At 39.5% G+C, this 23,802-nt stretch overlaps 1 protein-coding gene across 1 annotated transcript in view; it reads right to left on the bottom strand.

Moving 5' to 3' along the window:
* LOC110214420 (uncharacterized) overlaps nt 1-23,450 on the bottom strand; it is a 37,676-nt gene extending 14,226 nt beyond the window's left edge. Inside the window, exons 1-5 of the mRNA XM_078153885.1 lie at nt 23,154-23,450; nt 20,467-20,554; nt 11,816-11,942; nt 11,153-11,266; nt 5,909-6,859 (exon numbers count right to left, since the gene is read on the bottom strand). Of these exons, the coding sequence (XP_078010011.1) occupies nt 5,909-6,859; nt 11,153-11,266; nt 11,816-11,942; nt 20,467-20,499 (1,225 nt within the window). The 5' untranslated portion in view covers nt 20,500-20,554; nt 23,154-23,450. The remainder of the gene's footprint in view (nt 1-5,908; nt 6,860-11,152; nt 11,267-11,815; nt 11,943-20,466; nt 20,555-23,153) is intronic.
* Between the last annotated feature and the right edge of the window lie 352 nt (nt 23,451-23,802).

Genomic DNA, 23,802 nt, shown 5'->3' with positions numbered 1-23,802 from the left:
GGCTATCTGTAGCTATATGAAAAAGGTCCTCCAAATCACTAATAATTAGAGAAATGTAAATATTGATCAATTTTTACAACTTCCTTAGGGCATAGAGAATATTAACACCAGGATTCCTCTAGGCAGTAAGTCAGCAATAGTGGCTACAGCAACTAGCTGGGCTGGCACTGTGGTGGGTCTTCGGCCATCTTCCTGAGGTTGTTTCGAGAAGAAATTCAATCCAGCTTCTGACCTCACCATTTTCACCAACACTGCTCTCTCCAAAGTTATCAATGATCTCTTAGATGCCAAATCCAGTGGCCTTTTCTCAATCCTCACTCTATTCTACCTTTCTTCAGCCTTTGGCACTATTGATTATCCTTCCCTTCTTTATACTCTCTTCCCTCTAGGTTTTTAGGACACCACTCTCTCCTGATTTTCCACCTATCTGTTCCTTCTCAGTCTTCTTTCGTGGTTCCTCATCATTTCAGGTCCTCTAACCCACAGGGTTCTGTCCTGAGCCATCTTTTTCTTTCTCTATACTACTTCACTTGGTGATTTTTATCAGTTTCCATGGATTTAATTACCATTTCTATGCTGATGATTCTCAATTCTATCTATCCTTCCCCAGAATCTTGACTGACCTCCAGACTCGTATCTTCAACTGCCCTTCAGACATCTCAAACTGGATGTTTGGTAGATATCTTAAACTCAATATGTCTAAAACAGAACTCATTATCTTTTCCCCTAAACCCTCTCTAGGGTAACTAGGTAGCACAGTGAATAGAGCACCAGGCCTGGAGTCAGGAAGATCTGAGTTAAAATCCAGCCTCAGATATTTACTAGCTGTATGACCTTGGGCAGGTCACTTAACCTCCATTTGCCTCAGTTTCTCATCTATAAAATGGAGATACAATGGAGAAGGAAATGGCAAATTACTACAGTATCTTTGCTAAGAAAGCCCATGGACAATGTTCATGGGACCACATAGAATTCAACACAACTAAAAGAATGAACAACAATAACAAACCCTCCCCTACCTCCTAACTTTGCTATTCCTATAGAGGACAATACTCTCCTCCTAGTCCCTCACAACCTCCACCTAGGAGTCATCCTCTACTCCTCACTATCTTATTCCCCATATCCAATCTGTTGTCAAAGCCAGTCAATTTCACTTTTGTAATATATCTAATATGCCCCTGTCTCTCCTTTGACACCACTCTGGTATAGCCCCCATCACCTCACATCTAAACTATTGCAATAGCCAAATGGTGGGTATGCCTGCCTTGAGTTTCTCTCCACTCCAATCCATCCTCCATTCTGCCATTAATGTGATTTTCCTAAAGTGCAGACTGGAACATGTCACCTCCCCCCACCCCACACACCTTCTCAATAAACTTCAGTAGCTCCCTATCACCTCCAAGATCAAATACAAAATTTTCTCTTTGGCATTCAAAGCATTTCATAACCTAGGCCCTTCCTACCTTTCCAGTCTTCTTACGCTTTATTCTGCAACACATACTCTTCCATCCAGTGACACTGACCTCATTACTGTTCCATGAACAAGACACTCCATCTCTCAGCATTCTCTCTGGCTGTCCCCTTTGTCTGGAATGCTCTATCTCCTCATTGCCACCTACTGACTTTCCTGGCTTCCTTTAAATCCCAATTAAAATCCCATCTTCTATAGAAAGTCTATCCCAACACTTCTTTTTTTATTATTAAATTTTTCATTGATATTTTCTGTTTCTTACATCACCATAGTTATCCCTTCCACTGCCCGGAGAACCTTCCTATATGACCAATAGTGGGGGTTTTTTTAAGAGAGAAAAAAAAGAGAGCACAACTGATCAATACATTGAAAAAGTCTGAAAAAATGTAATTCGTAACATTTGTGAATCTTCCACCTCCACAAAGGAATAAGTTGACAGCAGAGGCGGGGGGGGGAGGGGGAGGGAAATCTTCTCATATCTCTTCTTTCAAGTTCTCCTCAATCTCTGTAATTTTGTTACATTTACATTTGCTTTTTTTTGGTTGTTCTTTCCAATAACATTGTTGTGGTTACTGTGTATATTTTCTTGGCTCTGCTTAATTCACTCTGCATAGATCTTTCCATACTTCTCTGTAATCATCACACACCTTTCTTACAGCACAGTAATATTCCATTACATTCATGTAATACAATTTGTTTAATCATTCCCCAGTTGATGGGCATCTGCTTTGAGTGTATTATGGAATGTGGTATAAGGAGTTGATTTAAGTCCAGTTTCTGCCAGACTACTTTCTAGTTTCCCAGAAGTTTCTATCAAATAAGGAGTTTCTCCTAGATAATTTGTTTTTCCTTTATCAAACATTGGGTATTGAGTTCTATTATTTCTAAATCTCTCTTGTTTAGTCTGTTCTATTGATATTTCTATTTTTTAACCAATACCAGAGTATTTTGATGGCTGCTGCTTTATTATATAGTTTGAGATCTGGAAGTGGTATTCCCCTGAAGAGATCCCTATTTCTTTTCATAATTTCTCTTGATAATCTAGATATTTTGTTTTCCTAAATTAATTTTGTTTCTATTTTATCAAGTTCTGTGAAAGTATCTCCCTAATAATTTGATTGGTATAGCATTCAAAGTGTAAATGAATTTTGATTGTATTGTCATTTTTATTATATAGGCGCAGCCTAGCTGTGAGCACTGAATATTCCTCCAGCTGCTTAAGTTGTTCTTTTTTCTTTAAGTGGCACTTCATAATTGAATCTATATAAGTCTTTTGTGTGTTTTTGGAGGTCAGTCCCTAGATATTTTATGCATTTTGTAGTTATTTGGAATAATATTTCCCTCCTATTATTTTTGGGTTTTTATTATTATACAGAAATGTTGCTGATTTTTCAGGATTTATTTTGTAATCTATGCTTGCTTAAATTATTAATTGTCTCAATTAGTACTTTTGCTGATTTCTTTGAGATTTTCCCAAGTAAACCATCATATAATCAGCATATTGGAATAGTTTTATCTCTTCTTTATTTCTCCTTTTTCCTTTCATTTCTTTCTCTTGTTTTATTCCTATTACTAGCATTTCTAGAACTATATTAAATAGTAGTGGGAAGAGTGGGTATCCTTGATTTGTATCCTTGGAAAAGAGTCTAGTGTATCTCCATTGCATGTGATACTTGCCTTTGGTTTTAGATAGATACTTTTAATGATATTAAAAAGGTTAGTTAAAAAACATTGCACAATTTTTAGCATAAAAGAATGCTATACTTAGTCAAAGGCCTTTTGCATCTATTAAAATGATCATGTGGTTTGGGATGTTTTGGTTTTTAATATGATTGTTTTGATTGTTTTCCTAATGTTGAACCATCCTTGCAACCCTGGAATAAATTTCATTTGGTCATAATGAATTATTACATATATAAATCACTGTAGTCTGTTAGGATTTTGTTTAAAAATTTTTGAATTAATGATATTAGCTGATAGTTTTCTTTCTGCATTTTATCTTTCCCTGATTTAGGTAATAGGACTATATTTGTCTCATAAAAGGATTGTGGTAGAGTGCTTTCTCAAAATTTTTAGAGTAATTTGTGAAGTATGGGTACTAACTGTTCTTTTAAAATTTGATGTAATTCTCTTGTGAATCCATCAGGACCAGCTCTGTGTGTGTTAGTCCCTTCAACTAGATCTATTTTTTTTCTGAGATCTGGTTATTTAAGATCTCCATCTGGTCTTCTAATAGTTTGAGGATTTTATATTTTTGAAAATATTCCTCTTTGTCTTTTGTGTTCTCAGTTTTGTTAGCATATAACTGACCATAATATGTTCTGATTATTCTTTTTATTTTTTTTCTGGTTTTGCTCTGATTTCACTTCATTTGCTATTTTATTGATTTAAATTTCTGCTTTCTCCTTTTCTTTAAGGTCACAAAATGCTTTACATATATTACCTCATTGGGTCTTCACAACAATCTTGTGAAGTAAGTACTATTATTATTCCCATTTTATAGATGAGGGAGCAGAGGCAGACAGCAGTTGGTGACTTGGCAGGATTCACACAGCCAGTAAATATCTGAAGCAATATACAAACTCAGGCCTTCCTGATTCCAAGTTGAACATCATCCATTTTGCCAACCAGAGTACACTTCATGCCAGTCTTAGCTAGATGAGCAAGTTGGGAGTGCTTTTATCTCCTCAGTACCTCTTATAATTCTCTCCATATTTTCCAAATCAAGGTTCATCTTAGGGGACAAACCATGGATCCACATCTGAAAATATCCACAAACGTTCAGAGATCTAGACTCCCAAGATGCTCAGGGACATATACCCGAACACTCTTGCACCTCTTGCTGTCCTTCTTACTTACGTGTTATGTTTGCACTTATTCTCTGAATCTCACCACTACTCAGTTTCATTACCCATACGAGAGACCATGCCACAGACAAATTATGTCCTGAAGCCCCATTTTCCTGTTAGTGACTGCCTTTTTTGAAGGAAAATCCCAGCCATCCCTAACTTCACTCCCTATTCTCTTCCAGAGCCTCCTGGCACTGTACAAGTGCACAAACACGCAACTGCTTCCCCACAATTCACAAATGTATGGCTCACATAAAGGATAATAATTTCTTTGAATACCAAGATATGCTTCTGGACTTGTTTGGAAGACCATTTTAGTGTCTTACAGGATTAACTGTTGTAGTTGAAGAAAATTTAGGCCATCATGATAATAAAGAGACTAGAAATTCAGTTTACTAGTTGTTATTTATTTGAAATCCAGAAAAATATGAAGTAGTTTGGTTGTGGTGATGCTCTTATACATCTCAAGAGAAATAGGGTACGTTCCATATGCCCAAATCTCAAATACTCTTGTTTCAGTATGGTAGAGAGGTAAGTGTCTGTTATTGTCTACATGTGCTTCAAACTGGAAGAATCATCTGAACAAATCCCTTGAGGAGCAAGCAATGCATCTGTGAAGTGAAACAGGGCCAGAATGAATGATTTCTGTTCCCTTTCACCTGCAATATTCTAGGATATAGAACTGTTTATGGGAGCCTTGCCTTCTTTCTAGTTCACCTACAAGGGCTGTCTGCTTTGTTGTGGCCTCACATCATGACTACAGAGGCCTGGGTCTCCCCCTGGTTCAAGTTCAGTTTTCTCCTTTATAAAAATGATTCCATAAAGATCAAGAGAAATATGCGATTCAAGATCAGCATAAATTTCTCTGTAGTTCTCAGTGACAAAAGCAAAAAGTGACTGGATCGGAGATTCCTGTCCCATCCTCATAAGACCCCTTAGGAATTTGAGGATCATAGTCCTATTCCCTGTAGGAGATTACAGAACTTACTTTCATGGGAAAAGCTCTGAGATCTCTCTTCCCATTTTTGTTCAATCTGCAAGGTCAGATGCTGTGGTTAGGGGAAAAGTGAAGAAAAAACTCTTTCTAGGGAGAATAACTGAAGGCAGAGCTATTTTCAGGTCTCAGTGATCATCTGCCTGTTCCTTTGCGTTTTCATGGCTGGAGAAGCTGCCTACATTCTTGCTCCAACTGACGTGGCACATAGAAAGGGGTCTGGATACTTTCTGATTTTCACTATTTTCTAATGGAGAATGTGGGCCAAGTCTGACTATTACCAATCCATTTGTTACATTCCTAATTTCCCTCATATATGGATTTTATTGTGTTGAATGAAGGCTGAGCAGGCACTGAAGGCTTTTCCACATGTATTACATTCATAGTATTTCTTTCTGTTATGTGTTCCCTGATGCTGGCTGAGTTGAGAGCTCTGACTAAAGGCTTTCCCACAATCACTGCATTCATAGGGTTTTTTTCCAGAGTGATTGTTACAATGCTGAACAAAAGAGGAGCATGCCCTGAAGGTCTTTCTACATGTATTGCATTCATAGTGTTTCTCTTGGTTATGTGTTCACTGATGCTGACTAAGACTTGAGCTACGATAGAAGGCTTTCCCACATTTGTTACACTCATAGGGTTTCTCACCAGTGTGGATTCTATGATGCTGAATAAAAGATGAAAGTGCATTAAAGGCTTTCCCACATTCGTTGCATTCATAAGGTTTCTCACCAGTGTGAATTCTCTGGTGTACAGTAAGGTTCGAACTGTGGATAAAGGCTTTCCCACATTCATTGCACTCATAGGGTTTCTCCCCAGTGTGGATTCTCAGATGTTGAATAACGTTAGAATTCTGGATAAAGGCTTTTCCACATTTGTTACACTCATAGGGTTTGTTTCCAGTGTGAATTTTATTATGTTGAATAAGAACTGAATGGGCACTGAAGGTTTTCCCACACACATCACATTCATACTGCTTTTCTCCTGTATGGATTCTCTGGTGTTGGATCAGGGATGAGCGAGCACTAAAGGTTTTCCCACACTCCCTACACTCATAAGGTTTTTGTCCATTGTGTATTCGTTGATGTTCTATCAAGGTCGAGTTCTTTCTGAACACCTTTTCACATAAAGTACATTTAAAGGGTCTCTCTCCCATGGGAGCTCTCTGTTGGATAATTTGTTTGGAATGTTGCTTGAAGGTTTGGCTAAATGTGTCACATGGTCTCTCTTGCATTGGGACTTTCTGGTGTCTAAAAGGCTGTGGGTTTGGAGTGTTTCTCTTCCCAAATTTATTACATTCCTGTTCTCTCTCCTCAGTGAGAATTATCTTGTGGCTTGCAGCAAGTGGAGTGAAATGTATCTTCTGGGAAGGGGATTTCCACAGCTTTCTGCCTGTGGAGTTTTCCTGGTATCCCTCCAATCTGTCCTCACTTTCAAAGGCTTCTTTCCCTGTAAGTTTTTCTGATACCACCTCCTGGGATTTCAATCCATCAACATCTTCCTGTTTTGGGGTCACCTTCTCATTTTCAGTCCTAGTCTCACAACCTGAATCAATGAATAAAAAAGGAAATGAGATTTGTTTTTTCATACACTACTGAAGCAGAAATAGGAAAAACACATGCAATGGCTCTCTCCTAGGATTACAATAGAGAGCTCATTGTCTGGAGCAGAGTATAGAGAGGAGTCCAGATGGTTAAGGAGGATGGTAGACTATTTTCATACTATGCTTCCTGAATTCAGCCATCATCCTCACTCCTCTACCTCCAGAACCTTTGACTAGAATCCCCGGGATACTAGATTCTGATGGGTGAGCTTTCAATTTATCCCACCTACAATCAGGCTTCCATATCACTTCCTGGCTATATCCATACCAGGTAGCAGCAGTCCAGCCATCACTCTCATGTCCCTCCCATTGACAGCTTGGACTCTGCCCTTGGGATGCTGGACTCTGGCATCTTGCTAAGGTCCAGGTTTCCATATCACTTTCAGGACATCTTCCATACCATTTCACTATCCCCATCCCACTTTCCCACTCCCTTTTATATGTTGTCTTTTTCTATTGGAATGTAAGCTTCTTGAAGGCAGAAATTGTCTTGTATTTGTATCCCCAGTGCTTAGCATAGTGCCTGTCATATAGTAAGCACTTAATAAATGTTTTATCTATCTTTATCTATTTATTTAGATTCAGAGTTCAAGGTGAGCTCAGGGAATAAGGACAGACCATGGAAGGGGAATGAATAGTAGCGAGCAGATAATCCAAGAAGAGGAGGAAGGATGGCCCTACTTGGGCAGGGAGAGCACAAAGAACAAAAAGAATCCATGAAGATTCTTGGCCAGGAAATCATGTTCAGGAAATAGGCCAAGTTGAGAGAAAGATAAACAAGAAGGGAAAGAGTGAGAAGACTGATGAAAATGAACTCTCAATGAGCTCTCAATGTCAAGGAGAAGATGAAGGGTATGAAGAAAATACTTCCATAGTTTAGGTACTTTTAAAATTCCCAATGAGCAAGATGTAAGTTTCTATCTGTCTGTCTTAGATATGTTATATGATCATTAATCAACTAGTAAAGAATCAAAAATAGCCAATGAATTGACATGAACTGGTAAATATGGTTACTAAGCTGCTTCCAACAATCTTTGAAAGACAGAGGAATTCTATTAGGTAGTTTTCCTTAAATGTTTTATCTTAAGGTACTACAGAGGGTGAAGCCAGCTAGGTGACTCAGTGGATAAAAGCACTGGGCCTGGAATCAGGAGGGCCTGAGTTCAGATCTTGCCTCAGATACTTACTAGCTATGTGACTTTGGGCCTGCCCTCTGTTTGCCTTAATTTACTTGAGAAGAAAATGGCAAACCACTCCTGTATCTTTGCCAAGAAAATTCCATGGACAGCACTGGTGTACTATGGCCTATGGGGTCACTAAGAGTCAGACATGACAGAATGACTAAACAACAGCCATAGGGGGTGTTTATTGGGAAGTGATTCAAAATAATATGTACCAATAATTTTTTTTAAAGGAAGACCATGGAGAATGGGAAAAGTGAAGAACAATTCTCATCTTTATGGGGGGGGAGAAATGGAGTCTACAAAAACTAGAGGTCAGGAACTTGGGCTCCAATTTCTGTCAAAATTCCAGAGTATCTTATAAAACAAGTAATTAGTGAACATCTAGAAAAGGAAATGGTAACCATGGAAAGCCTCTGATTAGGTACTGATTAAGAAAATGTCATGTCAGCCTAGCCTCATTTCCTTTCTTGACAGTGGTAACATCAGGATATTGCTACATAATTTGTCAAGGAATTTGATAAAGTCTTATGCTATTCCTAAGGATAAGACAGAGAAATGTGAAATTAATAATGCCAATTATGGATTTGGGACTGGTTGAATGGTCAGAGCCAGAGTTGTCATTAATCGTTTGGTGTCACCTAGGGAAGACTCTATCATATAGTGTCCCAGTGGAGCTATTGGCTCCACACTGTTCAACATTTTTATCAATGATCTGTATCAAGGCTTAGCTGATACAGTTATTAGCTTTTCAGATGACACAAAACTAGGAGGAATAGCTAACACAGAAAATGGCAGAGTAAAGAACCAAAAAGTCCATGACAAAGTAAAGTATTGGGCCAAATCTTGCCAGATGAAATTGGATAGGGATACGTGAAAAGTCAGGAAGGCTTGGGTTAAAATCCTACTACTGACACTTAATAGCCATATGACCCTGGGCCTGCCATTTAATCCCAATGTGCAACTCCCTAAGCCTTATTTACTAAGTCATTAAATGATTGCAATCTGCACAGATGTGGGGAATTTCCACATCAGGAATTTGAAAGAAAAAAACTGAAAAAATCACAGATCCTTCATATATTACATAAAATCTTAAATCAAACTTTAAAAGTACAAGATAAGAAGATACAGCCAGATTTCAGTTCAAGTGAAAAAGGCCTGGGTGTTTTAATGGATTATAAGCTTGATATGAACAAGCTATAAATGAGCTCTCTAAGGAAAAATCCCCAGGAACAGATAGATTCACAAATTAATTCTACCAGACATTTAAAGAACAATGAATTCTAATGCTATATAATCTATTTGGAAAAATAGGCTAAGAGGTCCTACCAAATTCCTTTTACAGCACAATTATGGTGCTAATATCTAAACTGGGAAGAGCAAAAGCTGAGAAAGAAAACTATAGACCAATTTCCCAAATGAATATTGATGCAAAAATTTTAAATAAAATACTAGCAAGGACATTTTTATAAAGGATATTAATAAGCTGCAGAGCATTCCCGAGAAGGTGTCTAAGAGGATGAAAGGCCCTGACATCATACCATGTGAGGACTGGTTAAAGAAATGGAGATATTTATTTACCCCGAAGAAGAAAACTCTCTCTCTCTCTCTCTCTCTCTCTCTCTCTCTCTCTCTCTCTCTCTCTCTCTCTCTGTCTCTCTCTCTCTCTTTCATGGGGCAGAGGTGAGCATGGGTAGGAAGATAATAATAATGGTTTTCAAATATTTCAAAGATCCTTATATGGAAGAAGGATAAGACTTGTTCTACTTGGTCCCAGAGGGCAGAACTAGAAGCAATGAATGAAAGCTGTACAGAGGTAGATTTTAACTGAATGTCTGAAAACAACTTCCTGATTCAGTTCAACAGACGTTTCTTTAAAGCACCTACAATGCGCAAGCGTTGCACATTCTTAACCATTTGAGCTATCCAAAAGGGGACTATGCTTTTTTGTTGAGAAGCTAGGTTGAGGGGACTGGGATAGGTTGAGGGTTGCAGTATATGAGAGCAGTTATCAAATATGTGTAGGGCTGTCATCTAGAAGAGGGATTATTATACTGGGGCTTTGGACCAGGGGTCACTACTCTGGGACCAATACACAGACATCACAGAAAGCCTGATCCCTGCTCAGCATAAAGAACTGTGCAACAATGGAAATGTGTTGGATTGAGATGAGCTCCCTATCATTGCAAGTCCTCAGGAAGAGGCTGGATGACCTTTCTAAATGGAAGAAGAAGAAGAAGAAGAAGAAGAAGAAGAAGAAGAAGAAGAAGAAGAAGAAGAAGAAGAAGAAGAAGAAGAAGAACAACAACAACAACAACAACAACAACAACAAGAGCAAGAACAAGAAGAACAAGAACAAGAGCAAGAACAAGAGCAAGAACAAGAAGAACAAGAAGAACAAGAAGAACAAGAACAAGAAATGCAATCATTAAACACATGGAAACATTCTCCAAAGCACTAAAATAAGAGAAATGGAAATTAAAATAATTTGAAGTTTCATCTCATACTCATCAAATTGGAAATGATGATAAAAAATACTAGGGGAATCAATAGAAGTTAGGCATGCAAATACACAGGAGCTAGAACTCTTCAGGAAAAGAAAATATAAGTATGCAAGAAAAGTTACAAAATTGTTCATATCTTTTGGCTGAATCATCCAACTGCTGGGTATATACCCCAAGGAAGTCCAAAGAAGGAAACTCCCAATCCAGGTCCACAAATTTCTTAATACCAAGATCTAAATGCCTCCAATAAACATGCTCTGAATACTTCATTCCACAGCCTTCATGGCTTCAGTCCTTGGGTGCTAGGTGCTAAGATCCCTCCAACTATGATTGTATGATTCCATGCAAGTAAATCTTAAACTGTTCCTTATTTTGCTTTTAACTGGTTTACAGTTGTTTCTGATGTCCTAGAAGTGAGCTCTCTAAGGATAAACTCAATTTTCCAATGTCTTTGAACTCAGCCTGGGCAATGTTACTCAGCATCCAATCACAGATGTTTAGAAAATGCATTTTCAGTGACTGAATGAAAGGTCCTAATTCACTCACTTACCTGAACAGTCATTGCTTAGGATGTCTTTCCCCTCAGCTGCCTGTGTGTCCAAGACCCATGGCTCATCCCCTTGTTCCAGCTGGGAGATCATATCAGGGTTAGATGCTGGAAATCCTGTTTGTAGAGAAAGAAACTAGACCTGGCAATTTGTGCTGGGTACATTAAGCTGTCCTACATTCAATCCTAGCCTTTGGGTCTACAGGGGAAAGAGAAGGACAGTGTCGAGAGATGACATAATAGGCTAGTGCAGGGAAAACCTGTTCATGCAGGCAGGAGCTTTGGGGAGAAGGCTAGTTGATGAAATGGTGATCTGTGTGCATAGGAAATAATCACTTCATGAGCTCATCTTCCCAAAGAGTACAGGAAATTCCTACTTCTGGCCATGTCTTCATTGAACCCTTGGGGAGCACCCTAGGTTTATGGCAGTGAGGTCAGTATTTATACAGAGAATTCAGGGGTCATAAATATATGAAGCTGCTCATTTCCAAATCTGCACAGAACAGACCTATTACTACTTGTCTAGGGTGTACAGGGAGTAGAAACATCTCGTCTCTGAGCACAGATGGGACTGAAAATCTCTGATCCCCGAATTCTAAGCCTCAACCCAACTGAGCCCTCCAAATAAAATAATATCAGTTCTGAGTCCCATGGGAGAAGTCTCACCCAAGAAGATCAAGTTGCTATAATTCTCCAGCATCACATCTCTGTAGAGGTCCCTCTGAGCAGGGCCCAGATGGCCCCACTCCTCCTGAGTGAGGTACACGGCAACATCTTCAAACACCATCGACACCTGAAATGACATATTCCTTCTGCAGCCCCACTGAAAATTATACTGCTTACCCCTGGAGTGAGGGAATAAGCTGACAGCCTTGGGAAAGGATAAGGAACTCTCAAGGAAGAAGGTCTGAGATGTAGTATAGTGGTTTCCACAATCACATGACTCAGGAACAAATTTCCATTAAGATCTCATTTCGATGCCTTGTAATGGAGAGTCACTTGGTTGGCCCCTGGATGCCAGTGACTATGCCAATGGAGTAGAAATGCTGCAACAGAACCTATCAAACTAGGCAGGTTTCAAGTAGGACCTTCAATGAGTAGTCAATGTGTCAGTCATCTGAAGCCCTGCACCAAAAGGATTGACACCAGGTAGTATATGTTTTCAGCCACTGCCATTCACAAAGGTATACAAACGTCAGCTATCTATTTCGATCCCTTCACCTTATAAGTGAGGAAAAGTGAGGCCTGGAAAGGTAAAATCACTTGCCTAAGGTCACATGCCTAAGGTTAGTAAAGGGCAGAACTATAATGAGAAAATAGGGTTTGAGACCAAAAGTCTAGGGATCTTCCCATTTCACTGCTTCTTGAATGTCTCAAAGAGTCCAGGCCAGTGGCTCTCAATCTTTTCAAGTGTAAAGGTCTCTTTATAACATCAAAAACTTCATAGATTCCCAAATGATAGTAGTTGTTCTCTGTTGCCTATGTAGCCTTTATCCATTTATCTATTGGGATATGACCTTGAATTGGCATAAACTCAATGGAAGGGCATTTCAGTAGGGGTATGAGAAGACTCAAAGAAGGAAATGAATAAGATGAATGGGGAAAGGAAAGAGATTAACTTTTTAATGTTGAAAAACTTTACAGATCCCCAAATGATGAGTTGTTTTATTATTATATGCTGATTAAGAAGATATATGATGAAAAAAAACCCTTCTACACATTCAATGAAACTTTTGATTTAATTTGCATTTTATTAATTACAATAGCACACCCTTGAAAAATAATAATACTATATGTGAGACATTTACTTAGTCTATTTGATAAATGTTTTCTTAGGATACCAAATCATTTAATAAGATGAGGAGTTGTTCCCACAATAACTCTAGCAACTTAGGAGTCTGCTGCCCATGGATTAGGAACCACAGGCATAGAATACCACACAATTCTAATGCACAAATTAAAGGTCTTGTGGAGCTCCTGGCAGCAGGTAAAATAGCATTTTGAGGCCCCAGAACTATTGTCTCCACTAGGAATTTTCAACCTTTTTTGTGTCGTGGACTCCTTTGGCAGTCTGGTGAAGTCTATGGACCCCTTCCCTTGATCATTTTGCTATAGTTTTTAGGAATTCACAATCACTAAATGTCAGTTAAAGGTTGCAATTTTTTGTCCCATGCAAGTTCATGACCCCAATGAAATCTATCCATGGACCCCTTGGGATCTTGGACCCCAGACTGAGGACCCCTGGTCTATATAGTGCTTTGTAAACTGCAAAGTACTACATGTAACTGGGTTATTATTCTTATTGTTTGAATGTCACTGGTATAATGTCCATGGGGCGGGGAGGGGAGAGGGAGATGAGGAAGGGGAAAATAACTGTATAACTTTATTTTAAAACTATATATTCTGCAAATATATTGCTTTAATGAGAATTTCATCTTTCAAATGGTAGGGAAACCAAAAAGAGCAAATTCTATTCGGATCTGATTCTCATTAACATGGAGGAACTAGTTGCTGGGGTAGAAATGATGGAAACAATACTGAGGAGAATAAAAAATAATGAGTTGTCTAAAGACATCAATCTGGATACATAGGGAATTCATGGACAAACTTAGATTTTAAAAAAGAAGGGGCAGCCAGGTGGCACAGTGGGTAAAGCAGCAGCCCTAGAGTCAGGAGGACCCAAATTCAAGTCTGGCCTCACTTAATAGCTGTGTGACCTGGGCAAGTCACTTAATCTCAATTTTCTCTTAAAAAAGAAATGTACAGAAAGAAAAATGGAAACAAGGCTAGGAAAAAGAATAGCCTAGTAAAAATAATGTCAGGACACTAAACTGCACATACTCTTTGACCAGCAACACCATTGCTAAGCATACACCTGAAAAAAATGAAATAAAGAAGAAAGGATCCACATGTGCAGAGATATTTACAAAAGCACTTTTTATCGTACCAAGTAACTGTAAATTAAGGAATTGCCAATGAATTGGGCAATAGTTGAATAAATTATAGTATTATATTGGAATGTTATTGCACCAGAAATAATGATGACAAGGACTGTGGTAGAAGCTTAACCTTCTCCCCACCCCCCATGCAAATTAGTCTAGTTTTTCCTTAAAAAGTATTGGGACCATCCCCAAGACTTGATTGGCTCAAGGAACTAAAAGCTATTGGTATTACATCTTTATTGCATAAGTAAAAAATAACCATGAGGAGGTCTAGATGCTCTTTCTGATGCTTAGTCAATGGGAAATGTTGGATGATTCATACAAGGGAGCCTCCTTCAACTGTTGAATTAGCCTCCTCCTAATCATGTAGGATTACAACCTGGGTGTCATCCCCAACTATACCCTCTCACACTAGACATATCCAATTAGTTGTCCAGTCCTGTTATTTCTACCCTCATAATATCTCTCATATATGCCCCTCTTCACTCCTCTGACACTACTACCGTACTGGTACAGACCCTCACTACCTCACATCTGTACTATTGCAGGTTAACCTTCCTTTCTAGAGCCTTTCCACTCCAGCACACCTTCCACTCAACTATCAAACTTATCTTCCTAAAGGCAGATCTGACCATGTTATCACTCCCCCATTTTCAATGAACTCCCATAGCTCCCTATTACTTCCAGGAGGAAAGATAAAATCCTATTTGGCTTTTAAAGCCCTTTATAACCTGCTGCCTTCCTACCTTTCCAATCTTCTTGCACCTTATTCCCTTGCATATACTCTGTGATCCAATGATGCTGGCCTTGCTGTTCCTCAAACTAGATACTCCACCTTCCTGACTCCAAGTATTTTCACTACAGGCATACATTGAAAGATATTGTGGATTTGGTTCCAGACCACCATAACAAAGCAAATATCACAAAAAGTGAATGACATGAATTTTTTGGTTTCCTAGCACATATAAAGTTCTGTTTATACTAGACTATAATATTTTAAGTATACAATAGTATTATGATACCTCTCCAATCAAGTACTTTTCACAGCTATGTCTAGGTGGATCATTCTTTACCAAACAAGGTATAGAGGTACTCAGAAAAGACAAAATAGATCATTTTAGTTATATTAATGCAGCCAGGATAAAAAAAGAGGCTGTTAATTGGTAAAAATTTGAATCAGATATTTCTGATAAAGATCTGGCATCCCAGATATACCAGGCTTTTGCAACATGGATAAAACTCAGGGAAAGAATATCATGTCACTATGTTAGATGGAGGACTCATCATGTCTTTGCACATTCTACTTACCTGCCTTCATCAGCAGAGCTTCTCATATCCACTGATACTCTGCCTAGGTTCATTGTTCAATGGCTAGTAAACTCCTATTCCCTTACCCTTTTAGTTTTGTGATACTGATCTCCTGACTGCCAAAGAACAAACCTTCCTCTCTAAATTCTACTGCTCACTCTTGTACTCTCATATCAACCTCAATCCTACCTCCCCTCCCCCACAATGTCCTACTCTGTATCTGCTCCACTATGCCCTCTGGAACTCCTGCTCTACAGTTAATCAACTTTTTAGATTTCTTCCTCTCATGCTCCTTTCATATTCTGACACTCACTTGAATACCTGGATCCTACCACAAATACCCACCTCTAGATTATAATGCAGCCCTTGTCACCCTTTCTAGTACTGTTTACATTTCTCTGACACTCATCCCAGATGGGAGACTCAGAATCTTCCTTAACAACCTCCTCCACTTCCAGTTCTAGACTATTTCTTTGCTACCATCATTCAACAAATTCTCTTCCTTTGAGATTCACTTTATTCAAATATATCTAATTCCATCACAATCTCCTATCATTTCATCTTTCCTGTTTCTTACTCTTCTTAAACCAGAACCGCAGCATTCAGTAGAAAGTATGCAGGGTTTTGATTGAGAAGACTAGGGCTCAAATCCCAGTTTTGTTATATAGTCTATATGTGACCTTGAGTAAATCACTTCCCTCCTCAGTCTTAGTTTTCTCATTTACAAAATGATGAGAATCAGATGGCCTCTAAGATCCCTCTCAGGACTAAATCTATGATTCTAAGATTTTCAAAAGAAGAACTACAAACTATTAGCAACCATATGAAAGATTATTCCAAATCACTAATAATAAAAGAAATGCAAATTAAAACAACTCTGAGGTGTTACCTCATACCCAACAAATTGGCAAAGATAAGAAAAGATGAGAATAGTCAATGTTGTAAAGACTATGGAAAGACAGGCACACTAACACACTATTGTTGGAACTGTGAATTGAGCCAGACAATCTAGAAAACAATTTGGAATTGCGTCAAAAAAAAAAGTAGCTAAAATATTCTTACCCAGATATCTTATTGCTATGCATGCATCCTAAGGTAGTCATTTTTTTTAAAGTCCTATTTAAACCAAAATATTCACAGCAGCACTTTCATTTGTGGCAAAAAAAAAAAAACACAACAAACTGGAAACAAAGTGAGTGCCCCTTAAATGGGTGTCAATTAAACAAACCACAGTACATGAATATAATAGAATGTTACTATTCCAAAAGGAACAAAAACTATGAAGATTACACAGAAGCATGGGCAAGACTAACAGAACCACAAAACAATGTACAAAAAGACAGCAATGGAAATGGAAATAACAACAAAATCAAGAAACTGAACACTATATAATTATAATGACCAAGCTTATCTCTGAAGAAGAGATGAGAAAATGCACTTCCCTCTCACCTCTTTGCACAGGTGATAGACTATGAGTATATACAACACACTGTCATATTCTGTAGGTTAATTTTGCTAATTTTTTTCCCTTCTTTCTTTTCATTCTTTTTAACAGTGGATGGCTCTCTGGATGGGGAAGAAGAGTATATTTGGAAACAATGGTGATGTAAAAATAAAAGATATAACAAAAAGTTAAAAAACATAAATGTGTAAAAGGATATGATTCAGTGGGGCAAATTTCCACCCCCAGTAAGATTCACTTCAACCTATTTCCCATTTACATATAAAAATCATATGAGAGTCCTTGAAATATCTTAACAATAGAAATAGCTTTGCTATGACTTTCTGATTACCAGTATGAAATAAGGGACGAAATTAGGAAATGTTTGCTTGCCAAAAATGCTTGTCTATGTCATGGAAGTTGATGATAACAGAGTCTAAATAAAAGAGGGGCTCCCTATACATTGCAAAGTCCTGCAGATGCTCTTGTTTGCAGATGACATTGTGATGAATGAACCCAACCTCCTGATATTGCAGAGGCTCAAGGAAATCCATAATCACTCAAATGGTAGTCTATCTACACAAGACAATCAAGTGGATGAAGAATGTTTATTATTCAGACTGTCCTCTGCAGCTATATGGCCAACCCATAGAACTTGCCTAACTCCCTCTCTGTCTCCATGTCTTTCTCTCTATCTCTCTGTGTGTATCTCTCTGCCTCTGTCTGTCTCTGTCTCTCTGTACACACACACACACACACACACACACACACACACACACACACACACCCCATACTGGATGAATAATGAGCCAGATCCAGAATCAAACAGGAAGAGAAAAAGCTAGTTGGATTGCCTTCAGAATATTGTATAGTGGTTTTTATTGGCCCTAAGCTTCTCTCTAAAACAAATTTTCATCTTTTAACATTAATAGTCTTCTAATAATGCTATATGACAATGAGGCACAGTAAATCACATACTCCAAAGATTTAAGGTCAGTGGAGAGGCTCATAACAGACAGATTCAGGCTGCAACATATTACCAATAAGGGATTTCTCCAGAGAAATAGCAAAAAGCATATCATCAAAAAATACATGACTAGAAAAGGAGGCATGTTTGGAGTGGGAGATATATTAGTGGATGGTACATGAACTCTACTGATGTTCATATCATGTCAAGAAATCCAGAGAATGGCCCCAAGCAAATTGGCCCCTGTATACATGATATACATGAAGTATATACATGAAGGTGTAGACTAGAATTTCATAAGACAAGAAAGTGTTACATTGTGTTGGGACAGAGTACCCATCTTGATTGGATAACAGATCAAAGTATTAATTATGCCATACTCTTGATCCATCCTGAGCATTTCATTAAAACGAACTATATCTTTTTCAAATGAATTTTTGTACAGACACATCTCCCCTGTCTTGTGCAGGTACCTTATATAACCATCTCAATCTCATAATAGTCGACTAAATCCACTAAATCCACATAAGTACATAAGCCTGTACTTATGTAGTCTGACCCTAACCAGAAGCAGCCTTGTAGCAGAATAGTAGTAGAGACACCCATTCAACACAGCCATTGCATCCATTAGTGAACTTTGTAAGGACAGCACTAAAGAAAAAGAAAGGACATCTCTATGTCTTGGATCTGGGCATTTTCTTTGGCTGTCCCCCATGCCTGGAACAGACTGTGACTACTGACCTCCCTGGCTTCCTTTAAGTCCCAACTAAAATCTCAACTTCTATAGGAAACCTTTCTTAGCCTCTTTTAATTCCAGTGCTTTCCCTCTCAATTATTTCCTATTTATCATATGTAGATTGCTTTCCATATGTTTGTATGTTGTCTCCCCTGTTGGACTGTAAGCTCCTTGGCAGGCTGTGTCTTTTGCCTTTTTTTGTATTCCCCAGTGCTTAGCATGGTACCTGGTGCATAGTAGGCATTTAACAAATATTTATTCCAGAGGTTCCAGATTTGTGAGTCACCCTGGCCACATTTGTACCTCACTATTTTGTTATTTTAAATTTGTGCCCACTCTCCTCCACAAATAATGGGCATTGGTGGGAGAGTGTGCCCAGGCTTATGGGTGTAACATTTAATTATTGTTCTTACTCTACCTTTTGATTAAATGCTTTTCTTAAAAGTTAACAGATTGAGCTGGATGACTGTTTCATGAGAAGTACAGCAGTGTGGGCGCAGGAGACAGAGTGTTAGGAAACTAATTCCTAGAAGCTATTCCTCTAAAGAACTATAACATGCCAGTGTGGGTGAAGGCTGGTGATACAATTACCATCCCACATTTTTCTCCCCACTGCTAAACTTCTGGATTAAGGTGTCTAAACTTGATGCCTCTAATTGCTCAATACTTTCTCATGTGCTTCTTTCAATATGGCTTCTGCCCCTACCACTGTGCTGAAACTTCTGTCTTAAAGGTCAACAATGAAAATAAACAGATTAAATGGTCTTTTTCCCAGTCTTCATCTTCCTGAACTTCTCTGTAACTTTGAACAATTCTGACTACTCCACGCTGCTAGATACTCTCTCTACCCATGATGCCAGAGACACCATATTCTGCTGATTCTCTTCTTACCATTTTGGAGCATTTGTGAAAAAGCATGGGCAAGAATTGCACAGGATGAGAAGGCATTGATGTGTGTAATGTGCATCAATGGAAGAGGTGTCATCATTAATAAGGTCATGTATTCACTGAAACATGTTTTACAGAAAAATCATAAGAATAATCTATATCATCAGGTTACTAGTGTCCCAGAGCAGATGGCAGGTCTGCACCAGAAGCCTCCTGATCCTTTTACCCAGAAAAGGACTGGAGGCTAGAGGGGAGGTCTAGCCTTATACTTCTCCCCCAGAAACTGTTGGGGTGGGGCAGCTAGGTGGCACAGTGGATAGAGCACTGGCCCTGGAGTCAGGAGGACCTCACTAGCTGTGTGACAGGGCAAGGCACTTAACCCCAACTTCCTCACACACACATAAAAAAGAAAAGAAATTGTTGAGGGGTATGTAAGCTCTACTCCTCAGTTGATCCTAGCAGTCTGAGCAGAGTGAGCAGGGGAATCCCAGTTGTACAACTCCAAAAGGCATGTGCTAAAGCAGGGAAACATGAACCCTTCAGAGAGGAGACATAAACACCCTTAAATAGAGCCCGACAATAATTAAAAGAGTGAGCTGGCTGATTTTCTCCTAAGAAGTACACCAGTGTGGGCTTGGGAGATAGAGTGTTAGGAAAGTAACTCCTAGAATGCTGGGAACCTCAAATAGGGCCCAACAATATACAACGTAGAAAACTCTCAGGACCAGTAACTCAAAACAAAGGTTATGTGGCCTCTTGTCCACAAACACTTGTGTGTGTTAGGGAATGTAGATGGTGCTGGAAGGGAAGAGAGACAGGTCATAGTCAGTCATCCAGGTCACAGTCTATTCCTATGATCATCTTAAGATTCTAGAGTTGAGGAGAAAGAATTAGGGTTCAGGTTTCTGAGTCATGAGTTAAGATTCAGGTATCTGGTTCAGGAGAGGGAAAACTGCTAAACGGGGAAGTTACTGCCCAACAGACAGACAGATCTGTGGCCACAATGGTGACAGATTTTCAGGAAGCAGAGCTCACCTTGATCGTGGATAAGTGTGACTGGGCTGCCATAGTCTGACCTCCAGGGCTTCCCTCACGGGATATGGAAACCAGGGAACAAGCAGTGCTGAAGAAAGAGGAAGAAGCATAAGAGCAGCCCTGACCAAGGGCATCCCTTCTGACTCTCCAGTTCCCCCAAATATTCCAGAATGGCCCCACTTTTAATTGAAAGGACATAGTTATCAAAGCACTATGAGCACTCATGATCTGTACAACCTGTCAGCACATCATTAAAATCTACTTTGCTATGTCAGACTGCGTGTCCCATTTGTCAAAGGAGGTACACGTGAGCTCTGAATGAAGGTATGTAAAGTGCTACCAAATAAGATATCTGTACAACACAGCCTAGAGCCTGGCACGTAGGAGGAAATGAATAAATGCTTGTTCCCTTCCCTTCCAGTTGTGGAAGCAGGGAAACCTGGGTATCTGGCTAGTCCTGAGTTAAGGAGAAATAGCTTCTCCCCCATCTAGGTACACTCAACAGTTTTGAGGGGTAAAGATGGAGGTGCAGGGTAGAACAAAAAGCTCAGATAACCTATTAGATTATAAACTCTTTGGCAGCAGACTATCATATCTCCAGTGATGAATAAGTAGAAGACCTTGAGCAAAGAAGGCATCTAATATGTTTTTCAATTTGAATTTATGTAGCCTTTTTAGAATTGTGAGTAATAAAATACAATGGATTATTGTATCACAATCACAGGGACTCATTGTTCCACTATGAATGATATAAGAAAATTAAAGAAAATCAGTGTCTCCAAAGTGTTTATGCTCAGACCAGAATAACCTACTATCAACAAAATGCTTGGGGTCAATTCAAGAAAATGAATATCATCATCATCATAGTAGCTAGCACTTTAAAATTTGCCAAATGCTTTACATATTAACTCATTTGATTCTCATCCCAACCCTGGGAGGTAAATGCTAATATTAAGCCCAATTTACAAAGGAGGAAACTAAGGCTGAGAGAGCTTAAGTGACTTCTCTAGAGATACACAGCTAGTAAGTGTCCAAGGCAGAATTTGAACTCATGTCTTTCTGATCTGACAAGACCAGTGTGCTATCTATTGCACTGTCTAGATGTCTCAGGAATTTAAAGGGTAACATGTTAGTTAACAACAAACATGGGGATGAATAAGTTCATTGAATCTGAATAAGTCTACTATGCTAAAAGAATAACCAGAATATATATGATGATTACTTTAGTTAGATAAAACAACTGAATGCCACTTAAGAAGCAATGGTTTTTGTTCAATTTATTAAATTTATTTTATTTACAATTTATTGAAAACACTCCTTAAGTATATATTGGGCTAGAGTTGTAACTAAAAGAATAGACACTGATAATAACAATAGCTCACACTCATACAACATCTTAATAGTTACAAAGCTCATGCTGTGGTTGCTGGTATTACCTCCATTCTAGAAATGGGGAAATTGAGTCTTTCCCTAGGTCACACAGCACTTAAGTGTCTGAGGCAGGATATGAACCTAGGCCTTTCTAACTCCAAGTTCAGCATGTGATCCACCACTCCAAGATCATTAAATCAACTGGGATTTCTTAATTTGAAAGTTATGAGAAGAAAATATCTCTTCACAACTGTCCTACTGTTTGACAAATCCATTTTTTGTAAAGATATTTGTGACTCTCATATTAATGTATATGATATGTGTAATGAATACACTAACACTTTAGATTTCTCGGAGCTCTGATTTTGCCAGCAGATTCTGGCTCGGGTGTCAGAAATACACCTCAGCTTAAAGTATCAATCAAGAAGCTTTGACGCACTCACAATCCCTGCATTCCTATGCTCCTGAATGTTAAGTGAACCAAATAAAAGACTGTAAAGCCTGTTCTCATTACAGGACTCGGGTTCTGTGCCCCATCAAATAATCACGAGACCCAAGACTTGAGGCAATCAACTTAAAAACTGTTCCCACAGAAATAGCTGCATTGTCCATGAATGAACCTGCTGTGGGAACAGCTACTCAAGACTTGAGAATGATTATGTCATGATTCCAGCCCACTTGTGATTTAGGTATATAAACTCTGCCCTTATCTCAGAAACAGCTCTCCTCAGGAAAACTTCAGGTTTGCAAACTGCATTGCTCACTCTGAAATTAATTAATTAAACTACTACTTGATTGCTGGCACACCTGCTTCTGACTTGCTCTGTTTTGCCTCCAGCCATTTCCAGATTAGAGACTTACAGTAAAATTTTGTTGACAATCTACTCAGACTTAATTTAGCATTAGTAGTGTTGACACTCCCTCCATTTTGAATCATCCTTCCTTCTTGGCTTTTTCAAAACCATGATATTCTGGCTTTCTTCATTTTCTCCCCACTGGACAAGGAAGAGGCCCCTGAAAAGGGGGAGGAAGCAGGATTAGGCCTAGAATTTCTATTCTCTCTCTTGGCCCTGATTCCATCCTACCCAGGACTAGGATCCGGGTCCTACCAAAGAGGAAACTAAGACCCACAAATGGTAGGCACCGCAGGACCAGGGGGCAGGGCTGCCACGAGAGGATCATAGGAGTTGGAGCTGCAAGGGATTTTAGAGAACATCCAGTTCACTAGTCCCCTTCCCCCTCCCACTTCACAACTGAGGGAACTGAGACCCAGAGACGTCAGATGGCTCTCCTGAAGTCCCACAGGGGAGACTCACCCCTAGGCTCACTCTCCACTCCATAGGGAGCGGCTGGGACCATGGGAAGACCCAGCACGGCCCGTGGGGATAGATGTACTGCGCTCAGGGGACAGGGCTCCAGCATTCCTAGTGATCAGGACCAGGGCCAGCTCCACGAGGGCTGCTGTGCGCGGCTCGCCTCCCCTTTCCCCCCAGGTGCCAGAGGGTAGGTCCGGGTTCTCTGGGTTCTGCCTCCAAGACCAGCAAAGAGACTTCCCACCTAGGCCTGTCTCCCCCTTCCCAGGTGCTCCCGCAGACACCGCCCGATGCTGATGCTTTGTGTTTTCTCCTCGCTTCCCCACCCTGGGACTCACCCACTAATAGGCTCTGCCCTCAGTGGGGCGGGGAGAGATGATCTACTCCGCCCACACAGGAAGTCCCGCCTTGGCCCTCGGCCCTGCCCAATCGGATGGGAGAAATACCTAGTGCCGCTCTAGGCCACCCGGAGTATTTATCATCTCTGTGGACTCCTCTTCTGACTTCGACCCTTTACTGTGTTGGCTGCTCTTTCTCTCTCCAGAACCTAACCATTCTCCTGTACTTCCTCCTGGCCCCAAGGGACCCTGTGCTCTCCTAGGCTGTGTCAATGGAAAGCAAGCTCTGGCAAGTTCTGCCATTTTGGATAAGT

This window comes from Phascolarctos cinereus, unplaced genomic scaffold (assembly GCF_003287225.1).
Source record: "Phascolarctos cinereus isolate Bilbo 61053 unplaced genomic scaffold, phaCin_HiC Scaffold_4;HRSCAF=312, whole genome shotgun sequence".
NCBI classification, from domain to species: Eukaryota; Metazoa; Chordata; class Mammalia; order Diprotodontia; family Phascolarctidae; genus Phascolarctos; species Phascolarctos cinereus.
The sequence above is the reverse complement of the archived record's forward strand: the minus strand, read 5'-3'. Positions and strand labels throughout refer to the sequence as shown.